This window comes from Adiantum capillus-veneris, chromosome 1, assembly GCF_014529385.1.
Source record: "Adiantum capillus-veneris isolate H3 chromosome 1, ASM1452938v2, whole genome shotgun sequence".
Taxonomy (NCBI): domain Eukaryota; kingdom Viridiplantae; phylum Streptophyta; class Polypodiopsida; order Polypodiales; family Pteridaceae; genus Adiantum; species Adiantum capillus-veneris.
In genome coordinates, this window is record NC_140931.1 from 109,453,704 (window position 1) to 109,477,504 (window position 23,801).

General features: G+C 41.3%; 1 protein-coding gene across 1 annotated transcript; it reads left to right on the forward strand.

The window, feature by feature from the left end:
• Positions 1-19,396: 19,396 nt before the first annotated feature.
• LOC147465342 (PHD finger protein ALFIN-LIKE 3-like) lies at positions 19,397-23,313 on the forward strand. Its single transcript, XM_086519517.1, has 5 exons — positions 19,397-19,688; positions 20,050-20,082; positions 20,710-20,932; positions 21,764-21,938; positions 22,619-23,313. Exons 1-5 carry the CDS (start codon positions 19,589-19,591, stop codon positions 22,904-22,906), a joined length of 819 nt encoding a protein of 272 aa, XP_086375643.1. The 5' UTR covers positions 19,397-19,588; the 3' UTR covers positions 22,907-23,313.
• Positions 23,314-23,801: the final 488 nt, after the last annotated feature.

Below are 23,801 nucleotides of genomic sequence, written 5' to 3' on the forward strand. Positions count from 1 at the left end.
GGGGAAGTATATCCATGGATTACCCAAGTTTATCCATGGGAATACGGGAATTTGGACAATAGTTGACAGGTTTAGCAAGCAAGCATACTTTATTCCTATCAAAAAGACTATTAAGGCACACCAAATGGCAACCCTCTTCATATCTTTGATTTTTAAACACCATGGATTGCCCACATTGATCATGTCGACTAGAGATCCTAGAATGACCAGTAATTTTTGGAAAGGTCTCTTTGAAAATCTAGGTATGATTCAAGCACATCATGAGGACCACATGTGGAAGATTTTGACATGTGTCTTTTATGCTTCTTAAGTCATTTGGTTTGAATTGAACGCTTCAAGCACTTAGCTAATTAAGCATGGAAACCGTTTATGCCTCTTGAGACTCTATCTTTGAATTGAAAACTTCAAGAACCTTAGTCATTTAAGCATGAGAATCACCTCAAGATTGGGCAAGGTTCCCACAAACACTTTAAGTACTTTAGTTAGCAAGCCGACAAGCACCTCATGCTTGGGTAGGATTCTCACCTCAAGGTCAGCTCTAGCTTTGCCTAAGGTCAAAGGACTTTTTAACACTAACTTTTGTAGGTCTTTAATGAAGCTAACCCTAAGGTCTTTTGAGCTCCATTGGATGCACGTTTCTCTTTGATATACTACCTCCTTTTGGACCCCTATTGAGATGTAACCATCTCTCCTCTTGGTCCTTTGCTGAGGTAAATCTAGGAAGCACTTATTGCACATTGCTCTTTGGTAGACCGACTCCTTTTGGACCCCTATTGAGATGCAACCATTTCTCCTTTTGGTCCCCTGTTGAGATAGGTCTAGAAGCACATTCTATATCCTAACTCTTGTTCCCCTTTTATCTTCCCATATTAAATGATCAGTTTAATATGAGAAACTCATTTGGTAAAGTTAGATATTATATTTTATGACATTACCTCTCTCTTGAAATCAAAGTCGTCCTCGACTATGAGGTAGAGAAGATAAAGCCTAGTCATTAGTCCATGTTTCTTGGCGGGTAGAGGATCCCTCTTTACCCTACGATATCCTTCCAGAATGTATGACTAATCCATTTGGTGCTCACGAGACTTAGTTGGCAAGCATGTCTGGTCTTTAGTCCATGTCATACTTCCAATGTAGAGTGACAAGTTCTACCACAAATATGATTCTAAGCATGCATACTTCTTTAATTTTGTGCACAATAAAAGAAAGAGAATGAGTCTTGTAAGACAAAAACATTGTTAATTTAAAATGCATTCTCATTTGCTTACTATAGTGTAGCATTGTAAGCATTGACAAGGTTCATTTTATCCTTTAGCTAGGTTCATTGCATCCATCTAGCAACTTTAGAAGGATAATTCTTAAACTTAACAAGATATCATTGGATAATGTTACAGTTTCTTAGTACCTTGTCTTCGTGTCAAAGAATCGATTCGGGTTGCAACACCTCTTCTTGATCCTCCATTAGTGGTTCTTTTGGTGGCTCTCATTTGTAAGGCTTGACTAGGCTCACATGGTTAGGATTGTGAATGAGCCACTGGTTGGGCAACTTTAACTAATAAGCCATCTCATTGATTGGCTTAAGAATTTTAAAAGAAAGGACCATAGTATCTTTTTGCTAGTTTAGCATGATACTCTTGGTGGCTTGTAGGATTCTTGCCCGTAGTATGCCTTAGATGAGCCTTGAGAAACTTTAGCAAGACCTAATCATTTTTCTAAAGACTAAGGCTCTTCTGTGCTTATTAGAAGCATCCCTTTTTGCCTTTGCTTTGAGATGGATATAACCTCTTTAATCTTTGGAAAAGATTCTTGTGAGTCTCGGCTATATTCATAAGCAGGCGAAGATCTTCCCATGTACTTTAAGTAGTAAGGGACTTTTGGATCTCCCTCTTTAACTTCGAAAGGTGCTTTCCCCATAGAATTATGTACAATGTCATTGTACGCATACTCTATAAGAGATAGGTACTTACTTCTCTCATTGAGAACATTGATCTACTTCCATGACATACGCTTTTCGTATATTCAAGAATCGTTAGATTAGTTATTTCACTCTAGTCATCCGTTTGTGGATGATAGGTCGAAAGAGAAATTTAATCTACTTCCTATATTCTCAAAGAGACCCTTCTAGAAATTACTGGTCATTCTAGGATCTTTGTCCGACACTATAGATGTTGGCAAGCCATGATACTTGAAAATTTGAGATACAAAGAGGGTTGTTGTTTGATGTGCCTTAATAGTAGCATAAAGTGTATCTTCTTGCTAAGCCTGTTGACTAAAATAATCCAAGTTGCTTCCCTCGATCAGATTTCAATTTTTGGTATACCACGCATTTTGAAACATACTCTTCTATGTTTACTTTTCATAGTAAACCAACATACATACATTTCTACTTCTCGAAGAGTAGATTATGGAATCCCTCTTTGCTCCAAATAAGGAGAAGCATGGTATTCATACATAACTTTCTTATTGTATTGGTGAGTAACACATAGCCTATTGCCGTTTGGAAGATAACCATCCTTCAAGGTGAATAGTTCTTTTTTCTTCCCTAATGCAAAGGTTGTAATTACGTACTTAAAGTCTCGGTCAGTAACATACTCATCTATCTTAAAAGATAGATCATTGTGAGTTGCTATAGACACCACATTTACCCTTGGCCGTTGTGAAAGTGCATCAACCACTTGATTGTGCTTGCCAGCAATGTGAGCAATATGAAATTTAAATTGCGAAAGAAAATTTTCCCACCTCATTTGTTTGTTGAAGAGCTTGGTTTGCATCATAGTGTTCTTGAGGCCTTGTGATCCATTCGTAGGATGAATGGAGCCCCCAAGAGATAGTGCTTCCATGTGTTTAGGACATGTAGAACAGCTAAAACCTCTTTTTTATATATGCCCACCAAGACTCGTTCATCGGCATTGAGCCTTCAGCTCTCATATGCTATGGCATGCCCTTCTTGAAGCAAAACTGCTCCAAGGCAATCACCACAAGCATCACATTGGATCTCAAATGGCTTTGAGAGATCCGAAAGCATAAGGACTGTTTGGAAGGTAAGTTTCTCTTTGAGATTGTCAAAAGCATTTTGTCCTTTAGCAGTCCATGCGTACTTAACGTTCTTCTTTGTTAAGTCGTACAATGGTCCTGCTATTTGAGAGAATATGAAGCGTTTATAGTATGCGCACATACCAATAAATCTTCTTAGCTCATGTAGATTCCTTGGATTAGGCCATGCTTTTATTACCTCCCACTTTGATGGATCCATACGGATACCATCTTGAGAGATAATGTGACCTAAATATTGGATCTCTTGTAGAAAAAAAATCACTTTTCTTTTGATTAATGAAAAGCTTACTCTCTCTCACAACTTGAAAGATTACTTGGAGGTGTCACTTGTACTCCTCAAGAGAATTTGAATGGCTGAAGATTTTTGTCCATCATGAGTTTGAATGCGACTGGAGCATTTGTCAGGCCAAAACTTGTAACTTATCAAATAGATCTTCTACCCACGGCATGAGAAATCTTTTTTTTGTAGTGATCCTATTTAGTGCTCTATAGTCGACACACATGTGATATGTGTCATCTTTCTTTTGCACTAAAAGTACAGGTGAACAGAATGAAGAGGAGTTAGGCCTCACCATCCCTTTTTCCACCAATTCATGCACTTGCCTCATGATCTACTCTTATTGAGCTTGTGAAACTCAATAAGGAGGTTTATTAGGCGATGAGCTTCTTAGTAGAAGCTCTATTGCATGGTCATCATCCCCTCGTTTTGGAGGTAGCTCACTAGGGATGTCATCAATGAAAAAATTTGGAATACATCTAGAAAATTAGACAACTCTAATTCCTCTTGATTCCCTTTATTGCTACTTGTGAAAACATTAGAATCATTTACAGACGCAAAAAATAGAGCTTTCCATTGACTTATCAAAAGCAAGCGTATTTACCAGGGATATGGTGTTCCCTGACTCATTAGCATCTATGTACATGCTCTTTTCCCTGTAGGTAAAATAGATTCTCTTTTCAGGGAACTTTATGTTGGCAGCCATGCGATTGAACCATGGTGCCCCTAGGATAACATCCTCATGGTGGAGAGGAGAGATTAAAAAAAAGTCTTCTTTGTCGACGTAGCTTTGGACATGAAGCCTCAACTTCCCAATCAAGGGAATAACGGAGGCTTGCTATCCCTTGAAAGCTCCATCGACAGTTACAGTATCTCCCATCTTGAAAGCTTGAAGGCTCATCATGCTCCCTTTTCCCCAAGCATAGGAGAGTGATGAGCCTTTGTAATCAGTATCCTCTTTTGGAGCTTCAACCATGGAAGCTCTAGGAGTGTCATTGAGTACATTTCTTTTGGGGCAAGAAAGATAACCATGTCCTTGCTCCCCACACTTAAAGCATTTATGGTCTTTATGAAAGGCCTCTAATTCTTCGGGAGAGAGCTTATTTTTACCTTTGTAAGCTCCTTTCTTCTTGTCCTTGTTGTTGTTGGTATTGGTGTTGCCTTGGGAAGAGTTTGAGCATTGCTCTTCCATTTAGCTTCATTTGATCCTTGTTTTCCATGGGCTTGAAATTTCTTCTCACCCCTTGTTAAAATTTGATCCTTGAAGCAACCATAGTGGGGAAGATGACTTCGGTGATAGTGCTAGGCCGTTGTGAGTTGACATACTCGGCCATTTCTTTAGGTAATCCCGGACAAAATTGTTGCTTTTTGTTTGGTGAAGTCTAGCCTTTGAAAGACTGTAGCTTTGAGATGTAAATCCCAAAACTTGTCTACATATTTGTGGATACACTCATTGAAGAGTAGCTTCAAACCTTGCCATTCAATGTCCTTGGCATCGCTTGCAAGGAATTGCTTCATTATGGAAACTCGTAGAGTTTTCCATGTCTTTGGCGCTTCGTCGTTGCCACAAAGGCTAGCCCACCATTAACGAGAGCAGATTTCTTGAAGTGCATAGCTACATGGTGTAGCTAAGAGGACTCCGTGAAGTCCTCGTCTCCAAAGGCCGCATCAAATTATTGGATGAAGGCCAATACTTTGTTGGTGGCACCAAAGGCGCCATCATAGGTGAGAAAAGAAATACCCTTTTCTCCCACTTTGAACTTCTTGAGCTTTTGTGATCTTCGCCAACATGCAGGGTATGATTGCGATGTCCTCCCCTCTTGTATTCTCTAGGAGAATAGCCATAGCTTTTGTCGGAAGAGGAGGAAGGTGAAGAAGAAGGAGAAGAGGGTGACCTCTTTCTTGCATTTTTCTTCCTTTGTTTCCTCTCTTCCCTTTTGGAGTGACGAGGAGAAGGACTATGGGTTGACCGTTTCCTCTTGGAAGGAGTTGGCGATAGTCTAGATCGTCGTCTTCATGGAGCCACACTTTAGAGGAACTTAGGGATTCACTTCTTTCTCGTTCTTTGGATTCCTCCTCTCTTATGGGAGAGAGTCTTCTTTTGGGAGTCTCATCAAGAGACCTCCTAAGCTCTCTCTCTCCTCTTGGAGAGGAAGGGGAATCCCATAAGCACAAAGTTGTTGAGTAACTTTGGCTTGCAAAGTAGGGTTTCCCATAGCTTGATGCAACCTAGTAACAAGATAATTGATAAACATGGGGGCATCATCATTAGCACCTTCATGTGCAAAATAAAAGTTATCAATTCTCATTCTACTCTCTTGGTTATTGTCAACCATGCTAATTATACTTATGTGTTTACTTAGTGTATCATCATCATTAGCACCTTCATGTGCAAAATAAAAGTTATCAATTCTCATTCTACTCTCTTGGTTATTGTCAACCATGCTAATTATACTTATGTGTTTACTTAGTGTATTCTTTGGCAATTCAAAACCTTAGTTGTTACTCCTCTTAGCCATTGAAAATAAGCACTTAAGTATCTACACCCACGACTCGAATTGGTTAATTATAGAGAGTAGTGGGGTGGGTCTAACATAGCAGAATTGTCGAGGGATAGCTCCTTTTGGACTTCTTATGGCTCAATAATGGTAAATCCATAGGCAAGTTTAAAAAGACCCCAGTATTAAGACCAAAGCTCTCGAAATTTGCACCATATCCCACATAGTGACCTCAACAAAATCGATAATCAATCCCAGCCACTCACCCTAATATAATTAACAAAATCAACGATTAATAGGCTACTTAAGGACCTCTCTTCTTAAGTAAGAAAAGAGAAACCAAATGCTATGATACCAATGTAGTGGAAATGGCCTATGAACTTTGAGAATAGCGGAATTAAGAGAATTAGAGTGAGCATTTTTGTGAGATCATTTTGAGAACATAGAGGGTGAACTTAACTGATGGTAGCAACATAAACATAGTACTTGATTACCTTGGCATGAACAATACTTTTGCAAGAGAGAGAGAGTATTAGAGAACATGACAATAGTTGAGGACCGGATTTACTTGGAGCCGGTCCCCCCTCCAAAAGGCGTTTGTATTATAGATTCTCCCATCAAGAGAGACTTTGTACAATACAATCTTTGTGTGTTTGAATGAAACTCTATAAGCCCACAAGGCTGAATGAAGATGGATTTCCCAATCAGTCCTTCCCTTACTAACAATCTTGGTTAGGACTGAGCTCAAGATCTTGTTTGTATGTTTGGCTTGGCAGTTTGCTTGAGGAGGATAGGGTGCAGATTTGTTATGGATCACCATAAACTCGTTCAACAAGTGTTCTTCACCTCGTTAAGAAAATGCCTCTCAATCACTTACAAGCTCAATAGGAAGTCCGTATCTCGTGAATATGCACTTATACAAGAATACCGGAATGGTTCTACCATTGTTCTTCCTAGTGTTTCTTGCCTCAATCCATTTGGTCAAGTAATCTATGGCCATAATAATATATTGCACCTGAGTCTTATATGTTGGAGGTTGTATAGGACCGACAAAGTCTATACTCCACTTAGCAAATGTGCATGCTCTCATCATAGATCGCAATGGCATACTGCCAATTCTTGTTGGCATATTTGCTCGTTGACATGAATCACATCATCAAACAAAGTCTTTCGCATCAACAAACAGTGTTGGCCAACAATGCCTGCCGTCAATATAGATTTTCATGAGAAAAATGACATCCTATCAAGCCGGTATGCGTTTATTCCAAAATAGAAAGGTATTCATCCTCATTGGCACATAGTTTGAGTTGTTGGTCTTTTCCACGTCAATAGAGTTGACTTCTAATCATCACGTAGTGGGTTGTTTCCATCTTGATTGCTCTCTGTCTTCTCTTAGTCATACTCTTAGGGAATGTTGTATTGGTCAGATCCCCTACTAGATATCTACTTCATTGTGGTATCACAGAGATTTGGAATAAAATGTCATGAGGTACGACAACCTTTTTCTTACACTGAGAACAATTGTTCGCATAATCATGAAAACTTCCTCATCGTAGGCCAGTAGACCCCTATCCAGGTTAATCGTCATAAAGTTTGGTCTTCTGCAAAGTGGAGTCCTACTGTCATCATATGAGCTTGACTTAAATAGTTTGCATGTTCCTCATGCCAATGTACAAGAATAGAATCCCATCCTTGTTTCTTCGATACAGCCTTTCTGCTAGCAATTGATATAAAGCCGATTGCTCAATCAATCATGGTGTAATAGGAAGTGGTATCTATGAATCTACTTGAGCTATGGTCATTAGAGATACAAGGTCCTCTCAGCATCTAGGAATCATCTCTATGGAGAATAGATAAGCATCTAGCAATCATCATCTACCCCTTATGGTGCTTGTCCCAAAGTGATCCTTGACAAGTGATTTTATCTTTGGTGTGTGGTGCCCTTTTTTACTGCATTGTGAAGTCAAACTCAAGTAGGATGATAAACCATCTCACTATTCTTTCTGTATTGCATGGCTTATTTACCAGATAGAGCAATGCTTGGTGGTCTATGAAAAAGACAAACTTGTGTTAGCTAACAGGTAGTGTCAAAATTCTTAACCGCATACACCATTCCAAGGCCCTCCCTTTCGGTGGTGGTGTAGTTCTTTTTAGCTATGGTTAGCTGTCTGCCGGCATAGGAGATAGAAAAATCCATTGTCCCCTCACCTGGCTAAGCTAATATGTAACCAATAGCAAAATTTGAAGCATCAACATGCACATGAAAAACTGTGTTCCAATTTGGAGTCTTCAATATTGGTGCGAATGTCAAGGCTTGTTTGAGCTTTTGAAATGATTCTTCACATTCTTCTGTCCATTCAAAGTGAGTGACAAGGCCATAAATGGGTTTGCAATGACTGCATACATGTAGATGATTTTAAATGATTCTTCACATTCTTCTGTCCATTCAAAGTGAGTGACAAGGCCATAAATGGGTTTGCAATGACTTCATACATGTAGATGATTTTACGGTAATAGCCACAATTCCCCAAAAATGCCTGAACGTTGTTTCAATTTGGAGTCTTCAATATTGGTGCTGATGTCAAGGCTTGTTTGAGCTTGTGGAACGATTCTTCCCATTCTTCCATCCATTCAAAGTGAGTGATAAGGCCATAAATGGGTTTTGCAATGATTTCATACATGTAGATGATTTTATGGTAATAGCCACAATGCCCCAGAAATGCCTGAACTTCCTTGATATTGCTACTTTCTCCATGTCAGTGCCAATACCATTTTTTGACACAATATGTTTGAGAATTTTGCCCTGTCTAACCATAAATATGTATTTCTTTGGATTTAAACAAATCTATATAGACGGCATTTCTCAAAGACACACCATCAATGTTCAAAATGGCCCTCTCTTTTTGTAGAATGCACACATAGATAATCCATGTAAACTTCTAGGAAATTCCACATATATTTCTTTAAAGCATGGCTCATTACCCATTGGAATGTTGCTGGTGCATTGGCGAGACTCTGTAAGCAAAGATTCTCCATTCCATGGCAAAAGCCGTTTTGTGTTAATCTTTGGGATCTATGGCTAAGTGATTGTAACCAAAGAATCCGTCCAAAAATCTATATACCTCTTTTCTAGCTACTCGTTCTAGGACATGATCCGTGATAGGAAGAGGATAGTTATCTCTTATGGTGGCCGCGTTCACTTTTTTGAGGTTCACTCACACTCTAAGTTTGCCATTCTTTTTTAATACTACCACAATAGGTGATACCCAATCAGTATGTTCTATCTCATATATGGATTCTACAATATACACAATTTTCAAGGGTGTCAATTGCCTTGGTTTGGCATGAGCAGTCCATACCAAATCCAAAACATTGTCGTCTTCCCAAATAGACTCCAAGCCTAAGTTGTCAGTGCAGTCATGTTCAAAAGCAAATTATCAACCTCCAATCCCCATGTCATAATAATCAATATCTAATTCTCCTAAATGATTTTCTCATATTAAACTGATCATTTAATGTGGGGAAGTGCCAAGGGAGAAAAAGCTAGAATATTGGTTAAGCTAGCAGACCGGCCACAGTAGGGATCCAAAGGAGGGAAAATAGGGATCCAAAGGGGGGGCCATCTGCAAAAGAGCCATGTGCAATAATGGGCTAAAAAGACCCTAAGGTTCAGCCCATTAAGACTTCCAAAATGCTAAGGTTCCAAAAATCAAAGGTTGTGTCCAAAGGTCAACCCTAGGGAAAATTGGATGCTTTGTGTGTGCCCTAAAAGTCTTTGCACATCCCTACATGGGAGGGGGCGAGCCCCAAAGGTAGGGGATGAGAGAGAAAGCCACACACACACACACACAAGCTCCCTTTACACAAAGGGAATGAGGGACACATGTCAGCTCCCTAGGCCAGATGCCCACAAGGTGTGCCCAATTCCTATTGGAAGACCCTTGAAGTGGACCAATGAGAATTAAGCTAGAGTAAATGTAGTTTAATTAATTTAAAAACATTTAATAAAAGAAACCAATGAGAATTAAGTCTCCTAGAAGACTATTGGGCAGTCTCCCAAAGGGTCCAATGAGCATTCAGAAGCCCCATGGCTTGCCTGATTTCTATTGGCCAGGAGACAAAGGGGTCCAATGAGAGTTTAGTTTAATTATTTAATTACCTAAAGCTCTCACAAAAGGGGAAAGGGGGACACATGTCATAAGGCTATCACTTATGCTGGTTAATACCTATTGGCTTGACTTGGGGAGGTCCAATGAGGCAAAAGCCAGACCAAGTTAGCAGCTAGGGCTCGCCCAAGAGAGAGAGGGGGCTGATTTTTGCTTGGCATTGACACACACACACTCACACTGGACCATGTGTGAAGGAAGAATACTCTATCTCCTCCCAAGCTTTAATGGAGAGCTCATCACCTACTCCAAGCTTGTGAGATAGAAGCCTACATCAACACTCTCTTGGCATGTGGATGCAAATCCAACCAAGAGCCAAGCTTCAATGCATGCTCATCTCCTCTACCAAGCTAATTACTAAGCTAAGCTATGCTAATATGAGTGATTATGTGAGGAGATGTACATCTTTCTCGTAAGATACTCCTTCTTCCTCTCAATCTACTCTCATACCCTACTAGCTCTCACCATCTTCGAAGGTGTGTGAGGTCTTGGGTCTGAGAACGGGGATAATTCAAGTTGTGTTTGATTAAGTGTTTTGCTTGGTGTATGAAGCTTCCATCTTCATTGCACTAGCTAGTCTTGAAGGAACACAAAGAATTGTATTGTACAATGTCTCTCTTGATGGGAGAAACCATAATACAAAGCCTTTTGGAGGGGGGACCGGCTCCATGCAAATCCGGTCCTCAACTGTTGTCAATAGCTTAATTTCTCTCTCTTTTGAAAGTATTGTCGATGCTATCTAACTAGGTGTTATGATTTTTGTTGCTCTCTCCACCCAAGCACTCTTGTAATTCTCATTAGGAATCTATTATAATGAAATGCCCACTATGTTCATGCTAATTTCCGCTACACATAAGTTATTAGGCCATTAAATGTTACACCCCATCTATCTACAGTGTCTGGATTTTTTATTTTGAGGTATTGCACTCTGTTTCAATCCATGTAGAAGGTATCATGCTTGTTTGCCCTAACTGTCAGGACACCGGCAAGGCCGGACTAGACAAGGGCAGGGCCGGGCTAGGCGGTGTGGAACGGGGAGTCCAACTAGGGCAAAGGGCCAGGGGCTTGCCTATATAATGGGTGGTTGGGTGGTGGACTCTCGGGCTCTAGCTTCCCTTGTCTTACACTGGTATCAGAGCTTGTATCTATTTTGGGAAAGGGGAAGGGCGTGGTGCTTTCTAGCCACTCAAGGCTTGCATGTTGGAGTCTAACACAGTGGGGATCACCCCTTAGCAAGGTCGTAGACGAAGACGCAGCCCGTGGGCACGCGACCTTGGCAAGGGAGGACCGTTGGGTGCAGGAGCACCAAAACGCAGGCTCGTTAGCGGCGCAAGGGCCTGTTGGGGGTTTTACGACACAGGGCCGAAGCCCCTCGGGCTTCGCATCATCCGCCCCAAGCTCTCCAAGCCTCTGCGCGCTGCTCGTTTGGCGCCATAGCCGACTATGAAGCTCTTTTCCCACTTGAAGGGCGCCCACCCCCTTAGGGGTAGTGGCCATACACAACAATTTTAAAGCTTAAAGGGTGGTACCCACAGTGGGTACCCCACCCCCCCTACTCCACTACGTGCAAGTATGGCAAGGCCGAGAAAGTACGGAATCAACGAATCAAGCACGCATTCCGACAACAATTTCCTGCGTATTATGCAGAAACTCAGAGATTTCAAGACAACCACATTGGCAGAGTTGCAGTACAAGTTTTCTGAGAAATCAATTATCGCTTTCAAGCCTAATTGATTCGGCTATCAAGAACTAGTGGTATTCCATATACGCGGACAATTCAAATCACTTTCCACCGGACTACTCTCGATTTTGATGAAATTAGCAAGGCTCCTATACTTTGCGAGTGCTTTCAATATCATGTATTTTTTCTGAGTACTTCTTTCACCGCACTGTGTAGCCAAGGATTCGGATATCAATATGACATTCGATTTTGAGCAGAGTATTCCTGATCCTACCAATGATGGCCCGCGGTCAGATCCTCTCAAGGAGAGTACCCGCGATGCTACGGCAAGAGAAGATATTTACGAATTGCTCGATATTTAAGAATTTCATGCACTTCAGACACGCATGACAGTCATGTATGAAAATTTTAAAGCTTTAAATGAAAATGTTACTAAACTATCCACATTAGTAATTCAATTAATGCATCAACAGTCTAAGAGTCCTGCTGACACGCACATGCATGAGCACGTTGCCACTCAAGGGCAGGGCATTTCTAATCTAGGGCAAGGCCCAAATGCTGATAAATTGCATATTCTCACACGCCAAAGAGGTGGATGAATTGTTAAAGAACACTAAACAACCAATTTTTAAGGGAGAAGACCAAGACCGCAATAAGGATGCAATGAATATCTTTCACAGCAAGTGGGATGGAATTTACGCCTTATGGCGTACTCCGGATGCGGTCAGAGCTCTGCAAACGAGCTTAACTCTGGAAGGCAAGGCCTACAAATGGTGGATGTCTCTCAAGGAGAAGAACATCATACCACAGCTTTTCAAGCAATGTTTAGCAAGGAATTTTTGCCTACAAATGAGGCCGATCGGAATTGGACGGCTTGGGACACATGTTCCATGCGCCAATACCCATCACTCCTTGAATATATCTCTCACTATCGGGACATTATCCTCAAGTTGGTAGGCTTGGATACCTTTCAACAGGTACGGGGGTTCATATGAGGTCTGACACCCGAGCTTAAGAAGTATGTCAAGACCCAAGACCCTAAAACACTTGAGGAAGCCATAGTGAAAGCACATATTCATGATGATCCTGATGAGAAGAAAACACATAATAGTCACGTGCCTGCTAGTATACACGGTAATACACGCATTCAGTATGGGCACAATAAAAGAAAATTTCTAGTCGCTAATTCAGATGCATCTAAAAAACGCAAGGGGTCCAGGGGTCTTCTCTCTCCTGAGGATTTTGATAAAGCCAAGAAAGAATTATGTTTTCAATGTTTAGGAAGAGGTCATGGCAAAAAGGATTGTCCCAAGGGGAAATCTGCTGCTCAGGGAAAGGAGAAAGCGGTGCACACGGTGCAACTACTGCCTCTTGAGTCTTCCTCAAGATTCTTTATCGTGGAAGTAACACACACTGAGGTGGTGCATGAATGATGTCTTACAGCTTCCATACAGCAACCAACCTTTGGACCACATGAGTTAGTACGTATGCACGGATATCTGCAAGGGCACAAGGTGCTCATCTTGGTAGATGACGGTGCTACTCACAATTTCATCAATTACGGATTGGTAAAAAAACTCAAACTGCCTCAAACTCCGAGTACCCACCGCTACAAGGTAGCAATGATGAATGGACATGATACTGAAATATGGGATATTCAATGCCGAGCTGTTCCATTGGAAGTACAAGGATACTCTACCTGTTTGGATTTTCAGGGTATGAACATGGAAAGGGCTAATGTGGTTCTTGGTAGGGAGTGGTTGCATAGCCTAGGACCATCACTGAAGTGTAGCTATGAGCACAACAGATTGATGTTTGAATCCCATGGCGCACATGTGTTGTTGTTAGGAGAAAAAGATATACCTTCATCACCACTGATTTGTACCACTGAGCTTATGCAGCTCGTTTCTGATAATGAAATAGATCAGGTTTTCTTGTGTCACTCACTGTCTCATTTTCTTTCTAACATTCTGTTGAACATTCCTCAACGCCACATGCTTTTCTCTCCTCTATTCCACCAATTACTAATTCTAAACAAGCAAACGTTGCAAGTCAATTACAGAAATTATTAAAGGAATTTCAAGACGTATTTCCTAATGATTTGCCATCAGGATTATCGCCGACACGATCAGTACAACATAGCATTGACGTGGCTGCAAGCTGTAAACCCATCAGTAAACCACCTTACCGAACGTCAGCTTGCTGACTACCTTAGTAGAGGATTTATACAACCCAGTTCTTCACCATGGGCTTCGCCTATCCTCTTAGTGAAGAAAAAGGACGGCAGTATGCGCATGTGCATAGACTACCGAGGCTTAAATGCGGTTATAGTTAAGAACAAATACCCATTGCCAAGAGTAGATGAGTTGTTTGATAAGCTCACTCATGCTTGCATTTTTACGAAAATAGACTTGCAGTCAGGATATCATCAAGTCCGTATTCGACTTGTCGATATACCTAAAACTGCATTCCGAACACGGTTTGGACACTATGAGTTTTTGGTAATGCCCTTTGGGTTAACCAATGCGCCCACAACATTCATGACACTTATGGATAGTGTTTTGAAGCCATATTTGAGGAAATTTGTCATTGTTTTGCTCGATGACATCCTAGTATATAGTGTTTCTGAAGAAGAACACTTACAACATCTCAGGCAGGTGTTTGAGTTGTTATACACAAACAAGTTATATGCCAAGAAATCTAAATGTGATTTTCTAAAAGATGAAATTCATTATTTAGGGCATGTTATTTCAGCTAACGGCCTATACGTGGATCAATCCAAAGTGGATACCATCAGGAAATGGCCTCCTCCTAAAAATCTGAAAGAATTACATATATTTTTAGGATTTGCAGGTTTTTACCGAAGGTTCGTTAAAAACTATGCTCAAATTGCTGTTCCTATGATGGATCAACTAAAAGGCAAAGGTAAAGCTTTTCAGTGGGGATCCGCTCAACAACACAGTTTCGATACGCTTAAGGATGCATTAGCTACAGCTCCTATACTAGCTATTGTAGATCCTTTGAAACCATTCATTTTGGAAACGGATGCCAGTGAGTGCTATTGGAGCAGTCCTGTTACAAGACGGACGACCGATTGCATTTGAAAGCAAGAAGCTTGATGCAGCTCAGTAGAACTATTCTGCTTACGAACGCGAACTCTATGCAATATTGTCTGCCTTAAAAACATGGTGGCATTATTTGTATGGTGCTCAGTTCGAGATTGTGTTTGACCATGAAAGCATCAAATGGTTTACACAACAAACGGATTTAAAGGGTCGAAAAGCCAGGTGGGCCGAGATCCTTCAGGAATATGACGCCAAGCTAAGGTATTGCAAAGGCCGATACAATGTAGTGGCAGACGCTCTAAGTCAAATGCCAGAGATCAATTCGTTCTTGTTTACGGAACTTCGTAGTGAATTTTTAGATTCTCTCAAGGGAAAATATGATCATGATGAAGCATATTCCAAAGTGTGGAGCCATGTTCAAAAGAGGGACCCTTCTCACTCCAATGACGGTAGTGTACAGTTAACCTCCACACTTAGTTCTCCTTTATCAAGTGATGAACTACAGCGATGGAAGCATTTTACCATAGACAATGGGTACCTACACCACAAGGGGAGAGTTTGTGTACCGACGGACACAGACATTCGGCGCCAAATTCTTTATGATTGTCATGATAGTCCAAGTGCAGGGCACCCGGGGATTAGAAAAACTTATGCTCTCGTACGACGACAGTTTTACTGGCTAGGTCTACATGGCTTTGTTCAAGCTTATGTCTTGCACTGCCAAAAATGTCAAGTTAACAAGGCAGAGCGCTTGAAAGCAGGAGGACTCTTACATCCTTTAGAGATTCCCAATGGAAAATGGGAAAGTATCTCTATGGATTTTATTGTAGGTTTACCAACCACTATTCAAGGTCATGACTCAATATGGGTGGTCGTAGATAGGTTGACTAAACTATGTAAGTTTATTCCGACCAAATCAACGGTTAAGACACCATAACTAGCCAAGTTATTTGTGAACAATCTATACACATTGTATGGTTTGCCAAGTAACATTGTTAGTGACGGTGATCCCAAGTTTAACACCCACTTTTGGAGAGCTGTATTTAAACGATTGGGTACACAACTAAACCTCAGTACAACTGATCATCCAAAAACGGATGGTCAAGCGAAACGGATTAACCAGGTGCTAGAGGATATGCTAAGAGCATACGTCAGCAAAAAACAGTCAAACTGGGAAGAATACTTACCTATTCTCGAGTTTGCCTACAAGAGTGCTAAGCATGTCACAACAGGTTTTAGTCCTTTCATGCTCATGTACGGGTTTCAACCTAGGTCACCAGTTACGGTGGGGTTGGCAACCGAAAAACTCCAACAGGTCAAGGATTTTCTCCGGGACCACATGGATATGCTGAAACTTGCTCATTAGAATGTTCGGCAAGCACAGGATCAGTATAAAGAAGTACGCTGATGAGAAACGTTGGCAAGTCACCTTCAAAGAAGGGGAGGAAGTATTTTTATGTGTGCCAGAACATTTAGAAAGTCTGAAAACTAGGCCGACGCCTAAATTATCTCCCCGATATTGTGGGCCTTTCAAAATACTCAAGCGAGTAGGTGATCATGCCTACAAATTATTACTACCTTCACATTCTCGCATTCATTCGGTGTTTTATGTAAGCCGTTTACGTAAGCGGTTACATGGGGACGACAATGTCATTGACCAACAGGTTTTGGTTGATTTCATTGAACCTCCTACCCTACCGCATGAACCTGAACGTGTTCTTGATTATCATGAGTTGCATACACGTCATCACGTACGTCAACAAGCGTTAATCAAGTGGAAAGACCGACCTGAAGAAGGTGCCACTTGGAAAAACATTAGTGTTCTTAGGAAGAAGTTTCCCACTTTTGTTTTCGAGGACGAAAACTCTTCTTAAGGGGGGAGTAATGTCAGGACACCGGCAAGGCCGGACTAGAAAAGGGTAGGGCCGGGCTAGGCGGTGTGGAACGGGGAGTCCAACTAGGGCAAAGGGCCAGGGGCTTGCCTATATAATGGGTGGTTGGGTGGTGAACTCTCAGGGCTCTAGCTTCCCTTGTCTTACACTAACTTCCTCTTCAAACCCAACGGTATGGTCATCTACCCTTACGACATATTCCTCGTTAGGATCCAGATAAATATGGGCATCATACTTGCTAGTCTTTAAAAATATCAAAATATGCTTGAACTTGAGTGAGGTTCCGGTCCCCAATTGGGAAAAAAAAGAAGACATCTTGGAACTTGAGTCGGAGTAAGTGTTTAACACTTCTTTCACTATAGTCTCTAAAGATCTCCCTTGGTTTACATTTTCTTTTGTGGATACTCTACTCCCAATTTCTTGGTTATAGCATTGATTCACAACAAAATGACCTTACCTTAGGTACATAAAGATTTGAGCTTCTCAATGAAAAGGAATACCTGGTTTTCCATTCCAACATTAACCCATTTCAAATGCGGTCAATTCAATCTGGCAATTTCCAAAGTTCTTTCCAATCTCCTTGTGAAATCAGAAGTGTATAAGTTAGTATGAGGATCACATGGATTTACAGAAACTCTTGATGCAAACGTTTGTTTCAATCCGTTACAATGGAATTGACGATTGCAAAGCTTCAACATGTCGAGGATTTTCTCCAAGACCATATGGACATGTTGAAACTAACTCGTCAAAATGTTCGACAAGCACAAGATCGGTATAAGAAGTATGCTGACAAGAAACGTCGACAAGTTACCTTCAGGGAAGGGAAAGAGGTTATTTTGCATGTCCCAGAGCATTCAGAAAGTATGAAGATTGGGTCAACTCCTAGATTATCTCCGTGATATTGTGGGCCTTTCAAGATACTCAAGCGAGTGGGTGATAAAGACTACAAACTTCCGTTACCTGTGCACTCTCGTATTCATGTGGTATTTTATGTAAGTTGTTTATGTAAATGCTTGCATGGGGATAACAATGTCATTGACCATCACGTTTTGGTTGATTTCATTGAACCTCCGACCCAACCGCATGAACCTGAGCGATTCTTAGACTATCATGATTTACGTACTTGTCATCATGTGCATCGACAAGCTCTAGTCAAGTGGAAAGACCGACCTGAAGAAGGTGCCACTTGGGAAAACATTAGTGTTATTAAGAAGAAATTTCTCACTTTTATTTTCGAGGACGAAAACACTTCTCCAAGGGGGGAGTAACCCAAAGGGTCACGGACCTAGGCCAAGGGCCTGGACTTCACAAGCAGATAGGGGATACTGAAGCAAGCTAGGGCTAGGAGCCCAACACTTATATAAAAGGGCGGTAGGAAGGAGGATCACTCATGTAGTATCCGGGGGGAGTAATGTAAGGCCAAGGGCAACCCAGGGGGTCACAGACCTAGGCCAAGGGCTTGGACTGCACAAGCGAATAGGGGATCCTAAAGCAAGCTAGGGCTAGGAGCCCAACACTTATATAAAGGGTGGTAGGGAAGGAGATGCAGTCTCCTTAGGTCTTATAAATCACTTCTAAGGCACTGCTAGAGTCATAAAAAAAGAGCAAATAGTAGTTAGTAGATATTGAACCAGAGCCTGAAATATGTTCCAAGACACCCATTCTTGAGCAATCCATTGCTTCAGAACTTCAACAGGAGGTCTAATTCCATGACAAAGTCCAATGACAACTCTTTCTTGCAAATGCTTAAACAATGATTAAGCTCAAGAGTACCCACTACAACTTCCCCTGCAGAAGCTTCCTGGTATTCTTGGTACGAAGAATCAGGATTTCGAGCCTCAATATTACCTTCGTTAGCTATTCTGCATTATCTTTACTATTCTCCTCTAAAATACTTGCATGCTTATTCTCATTAATTGCATAATGAGATTGAGGGCTCACATGATTATCCTCAGTGTTTTGAGGAAGATTTTTAATATTATGCCAAACATTAGAGATCACGTAAAATTGACCATTAAGAGACGGGGAGTTAGGGTTTACTTGGTTAGGTTTTTGTAGTTGCATTGACACCTTGTATTGCAACATTGGGAGTCAGGGAGTGGAACAAATCTTGTTGCATGTGCTGATGCATAAAGGGCATTTGGGTTGAAGATGGGGCGAGCTTGGACTGCATGCGTACGACAGGGGTCCTTGCACGCCTGCTCTGAGCTGCGAAACGTGTCCAATGAATCCCCCTTTTGGTGAGGCAGCAATCGAGAGCAGAGCGTTGATAGGATAAAGATTACCAACAAGTGATACCATTCACCAGCGTGTCTTGGAGCGCCATGGTTTACCGGCTCCCAAGGGGGGAATGGCGTAGTGGGACTTCCGATAGAACACGAGAACGTGAAAGGGGAAAGTGTAGTAGAGGAGGAGAGGGTTCCTCTCGGCTCAATTCTAACTGAGGAGTCTGTTGGAGAGAAGTGGGAGGGACTTTTTGAAAATGAGACTGTCATGCTCAACGTGCGTATGGATGAAAGATGGAAGTGAAAAGGGAAAATTACTAAGACAGAAGGGAATCGGGGGGAGATCATTTGAATTTTCCTGTTAACTTTTTTGGTCATTCCGACTCGTCCATTTTGTTAAGAGAGTTTCCTTCTAGTGTGTCACGTGTGCCATTCATCACATTGAATCATTGGGCATTCCACACACATACGCGCACAGGGACCTAAAACGCCCAACTCTCTTCTCTCACTTCCAAGTTCTGCCTCTGCAAACTCCCCCCCCCCCCCCCCCCCCCCCGTCTCTCTCTCTCTCTCTCTCTCTCCACACACACTCTTGGAAAGAAAAGGTCAAGAGCACGCAGAGCGGAGGAGACCCAACAGATTTCCGCATGAAAGGCTTTTCCCACCCAAAAGTGCGAGCGCCCATCAAGAAGAAACCCTAGGCCTTCTCAGAAATCTCGCAGAGATTTGTATGGAGGAGAACTCCCTTCCGCCCAACCCTCGCACAGTGGAGGAGGTGTTCAAGGATTTTCTGGGTCGTCGCGCAGGCGTCCTAAAAGCACTCACTACAGGTAAATTCTTCTTCTTCCTGGTGTGCGTATTCGAATTTGTTTGTTTTCCATATCCTGCTTTTGTACTGCTCCCTCTGCTAACCCTAATTTTTTCCGTTATACACGCTACCTGTTTCTCGTTTTATTTGAGATTCACCAATTTCTTTTTCTGTAAAGCCCTCTTTCTCTCTGCTAGCTTGTTAATTTTCCTAATTTGGACATTTAACTTCTTCTGCGTAGCCCTAATGTTTTTGTGCTTCCATTTTTGCGGGAAACCCTAATCTACTCCATAGTTATTTTCGTAATTTTCACTTTGTATTTGCGATTAGCTGTTTTTGCGGAACTTAACTGACCTTCACCTTAATTCTCCTGTTCTGTGCAGATGTTGAGGCATTCTTTCAGCAGTGCGATCCAGGTAAATGCCAGATCTGATTTTGGGGCTCAAGGTTCTCTTTCGCTATGATTTCCCACACTCCTCTGTTTCAGTGCTCTTTCTGTTCTTTTGAAAATTGTGTTTTTGTGCTTTGGAAGCATAATCTGTTTTTGACCTTATTTTGCTCTAGAAGTTGTATATTTTTATATAGCGGGGCTCTGAGTGAGTTTCTTATTTTTCAAGTTTTTTTTAATAGAAAAAGACTATGTTGTTTTCCGCCTTTCTGAGGCACTTTCAATTTGAGCAAAATACTTGTGAATTAGCTATGGTATTTCTATTTCACTTATGAATGTTGATTTTCTGGCTCCTTTACGAATTTCTTCTGTTTCAGTTTATTTCTGTCTTGAAGTGTTTGTTTAAAAAAATAAGGCGATTATTGTTTTTTCTGGGTCTCTCATATAAATTATTGCAAAGTGGAGGGAATATGTGAAAACATTGCTTTAAAATCCTTTTTTGTAGTAAAGCTATCCTGGTCCTTTGCTTGTTGAAGGACAGAAACACTGATTTGTTTGTTAGGATTTTTTTCAAAACCATTGGTAGACTTGTTGGCTAGAGTTCACTGCTAGTTTTTGTGCGATTGAATTGCTTAAGGGGGACTTGTGCATGCAGAGAAAGAGAATCTATGCTTGTATGGATTTCCGGATGAGTTATGGGAAGTGAATTTACCGGCTGAGGAGGTTCCTCCCGAGCTTCCGGAGCCAGCCTTGGGCATTAACTTTGCCCGGGATGGCATGTTGCGAAAGGATTGGCTGTCTTTGGTTGCAGTGCATAGTGATGCATGGCTTGTCTCAGTTGCCTTCTATTTTGGGGCAAGATTTGATAAAAATGAGAGGTTAGTTTCTTATTCTTCACTTATCCACATTTTTTTTTTCACCTGTTTCGATCTGTGATTAGTTGCTTTATGAATATGTTTGCTGAGCAGAGAATTCCCTCACGCCAATTGTATGTGATTCTTGTTACCTCAACCATTGTAATACTAAAGGATGTAAAAGAGAGTAGTTGTTGCCCGAATACTGCTTATCGCTTTTTTGTCATACTTTTGAAAGCCAAGAAAGTGAGGAGGTTTTACAGGTTATGTTTGAACTTTGTACTTAGAATCCTTCTATTAGTGCTAGGCTTCATCATGGACGAGTGCTCTTATTTTGGATGTATGAGAAACTCTTTGCAGGCATCTACATTAGTCTATATCCATATCTGTACGTGTGTGTATTGGGGGACGGGTATGTACTTAATGTAGTGGGAGTGCCATAGTAATTCGTCAATGCTATGCTTGATAGAGGTAATCGTTATATTGTCTTGTGGATGGCAACCACGAGTATATAATTCGCACTTTATTTCTTGTGTGAATTCAGTAGATTCGCCTCATAATTCTAAAGCAAGAATCACCACTGCCTTTGTTTGGCAACCTGTACGTCAGAGTCATTATCCTTCGTAGTTTTCATGTTTGTCACTGTTTTTTGATGTTTGCTAAAGCTATTCTGGTTCAAATGTTTTAAATGGACTTGCATCGTTCTATTTGCTTTCATAAGGCAACTTCGATTAGTCGATTGTGTAATGATGATGCTATCGTGTCCTGATTTAAGCTATATTTGTAAGGTGCATACTGTATGATTTCTGGCTAGCTCATCATCTTAGCTGTGATGTCTCTTTGCCATTTCTGCAGGAAGAAGCTTTTCAATATGATCAATGATATGCCTACGGTTCTTGATGTTGTCACAGGGAGAAAGCCTCTTAAAGAGAGCATTGCTCCTCCTGTCAAAGAGAACAGTGCAAGGGAGAGTATTGCTGTTAGCCACAAGTCAAACAACAACAAGGCTAATTCATCTGCCATCAAACCAGTAAGAGTTTTGCGCTTCACTATAGTTTCTGTCAAATGATTGATTAGCATTAGATTGAATTTACTGGTATCATTGGAAAGAAGTGGGCAGCTTAAATAAACTGACAGGTTAATTGCTTATATGTCATAGTACGGAGGGGTAGCTTAGTAAATTACTGATGTCAAAGAACAAAGACTACGCCTACCTATGTAACTAAGCCTTTTTCAGTGGTTGCAAAAGTACAAAAACCTAAGCCTTTTGACATTTTGTGTGTGGTCACGTGCAAAGGTAAAAGACGAACATGCCTACACCATATAACTTGCCTGAATATATTGTTAGTGCCAAAGTTGTCTATGAGATATCATGTAGGATGTCCATGCTTTTAGTGTCATAGATTGAATGTACATTAAGAAATGTATGGGTATGGCATTTATGGGTATTTTGAGTTTTGCTCGTTTGACCTGATTGCCCTTAATAGGATAGGGAGAGGGAGGGATACATTTAGTTCTAAGTTGTTATCATATAAAATGTCCTTCACTTCGCATGTCATGGATGGTCATACTGACCAGGCTTTGTAGGTGATGCACAGTATGTACATATGTTACTTTCCTACTATGAATTCAAAGCCAGGCTGTGTGAGAAAACGTGCTTCATGTCAAAACTGGTTCTTTTTGTAATTCTGTTAATGTTAATATGTGCAGAAGCCAAGCAAGGCTCCCACCTCTCAAGATGACAATGACTATGAGGATGAAGCTCCAGATGAGTATGACGACGAGGAGGATAATTATGAAGGAGAGGAAGAAGAGCATGAAAGCACATTGTGTGGTATGTGCAATGAGAATTATGGTCCCGATGAATTCTGGATCTGCTGCGATATATGTGAGCGATGGTTCCATGGCAAATGTGTGAAAGTCACACCCGCGAGAGCTGAGCATATAAAGCAGTACAAATGCCCAACGTGCAGCAATAACAAGCGGCAACGAGCATGATCTTAAGGAAGAAAAGCAGCATTTCTGTGAGGCCAAGGAGGATTGTGCCGTTATTCATGCGGAGATGTGCTAGCCAGAAATAGGGTTCTTGAAGGATTCAATCAATCGGTGTGAGGTAGGACATACAACAGGATTTGTACACAATTGAGAGCATTATGTGTAGGACAGATTGATTGATGAAGTATTTGGCTCCCATTGTATTCACATCAGTTGTCAAGAAGCTTGATACTGGCTTTTATCTCAACAGTGCTTGCTTGCTGTTTTGCGCCTCGTTTTCGAGCCTTGTACACTTGAGCTATGATTGCTATACCTCACAGTGATGTATAGGTGAACACATCATATTTTGTCTTGTTCCAGAGTGGAGGCAGGATCAAAATTGTGAATTGTCAGCTTTGTGGGTTCTCTTATATGTTTACTCAATTTCAATTGAATAGGCAGTAGTTAAGTGGTTTCTGTGGTTGGCAGGGGACTGGCTCCTTTGATTACTTAGGCTTTTGGTGGCTGGATAATATAGGACCTTGGCGTATGTGCAGGGAATGTTCAAGGAGGGTTGCTTGGTCTACACCCATGTAGGTGACAAAGGGAATTTTCAAAGAGGGTTGCTTTGTCTGCTCCTGTACAGGCGACGATGCTGCTGCTTCAAGAAGGCTTTGCTAAGCCCCAACAGTGCATGAGATGACTGCCTAATAGTCCTGCCAATTGTGTGTGTGTGTGTGTGTGTGTGTGTGTGTGTGTGTGAGAGAGCCCCAAACTGGTCTAAGACAAACCACTGCAAGAGTTTTAGCATCTATGCTGGTCTACGGCATGACCTATCTGACCTATGAGGTAAACCAATGGCGGCGTATTAACAAAGTGTCTAAACTGGTCTATGAGGAATATGAAAATGTACAATGGC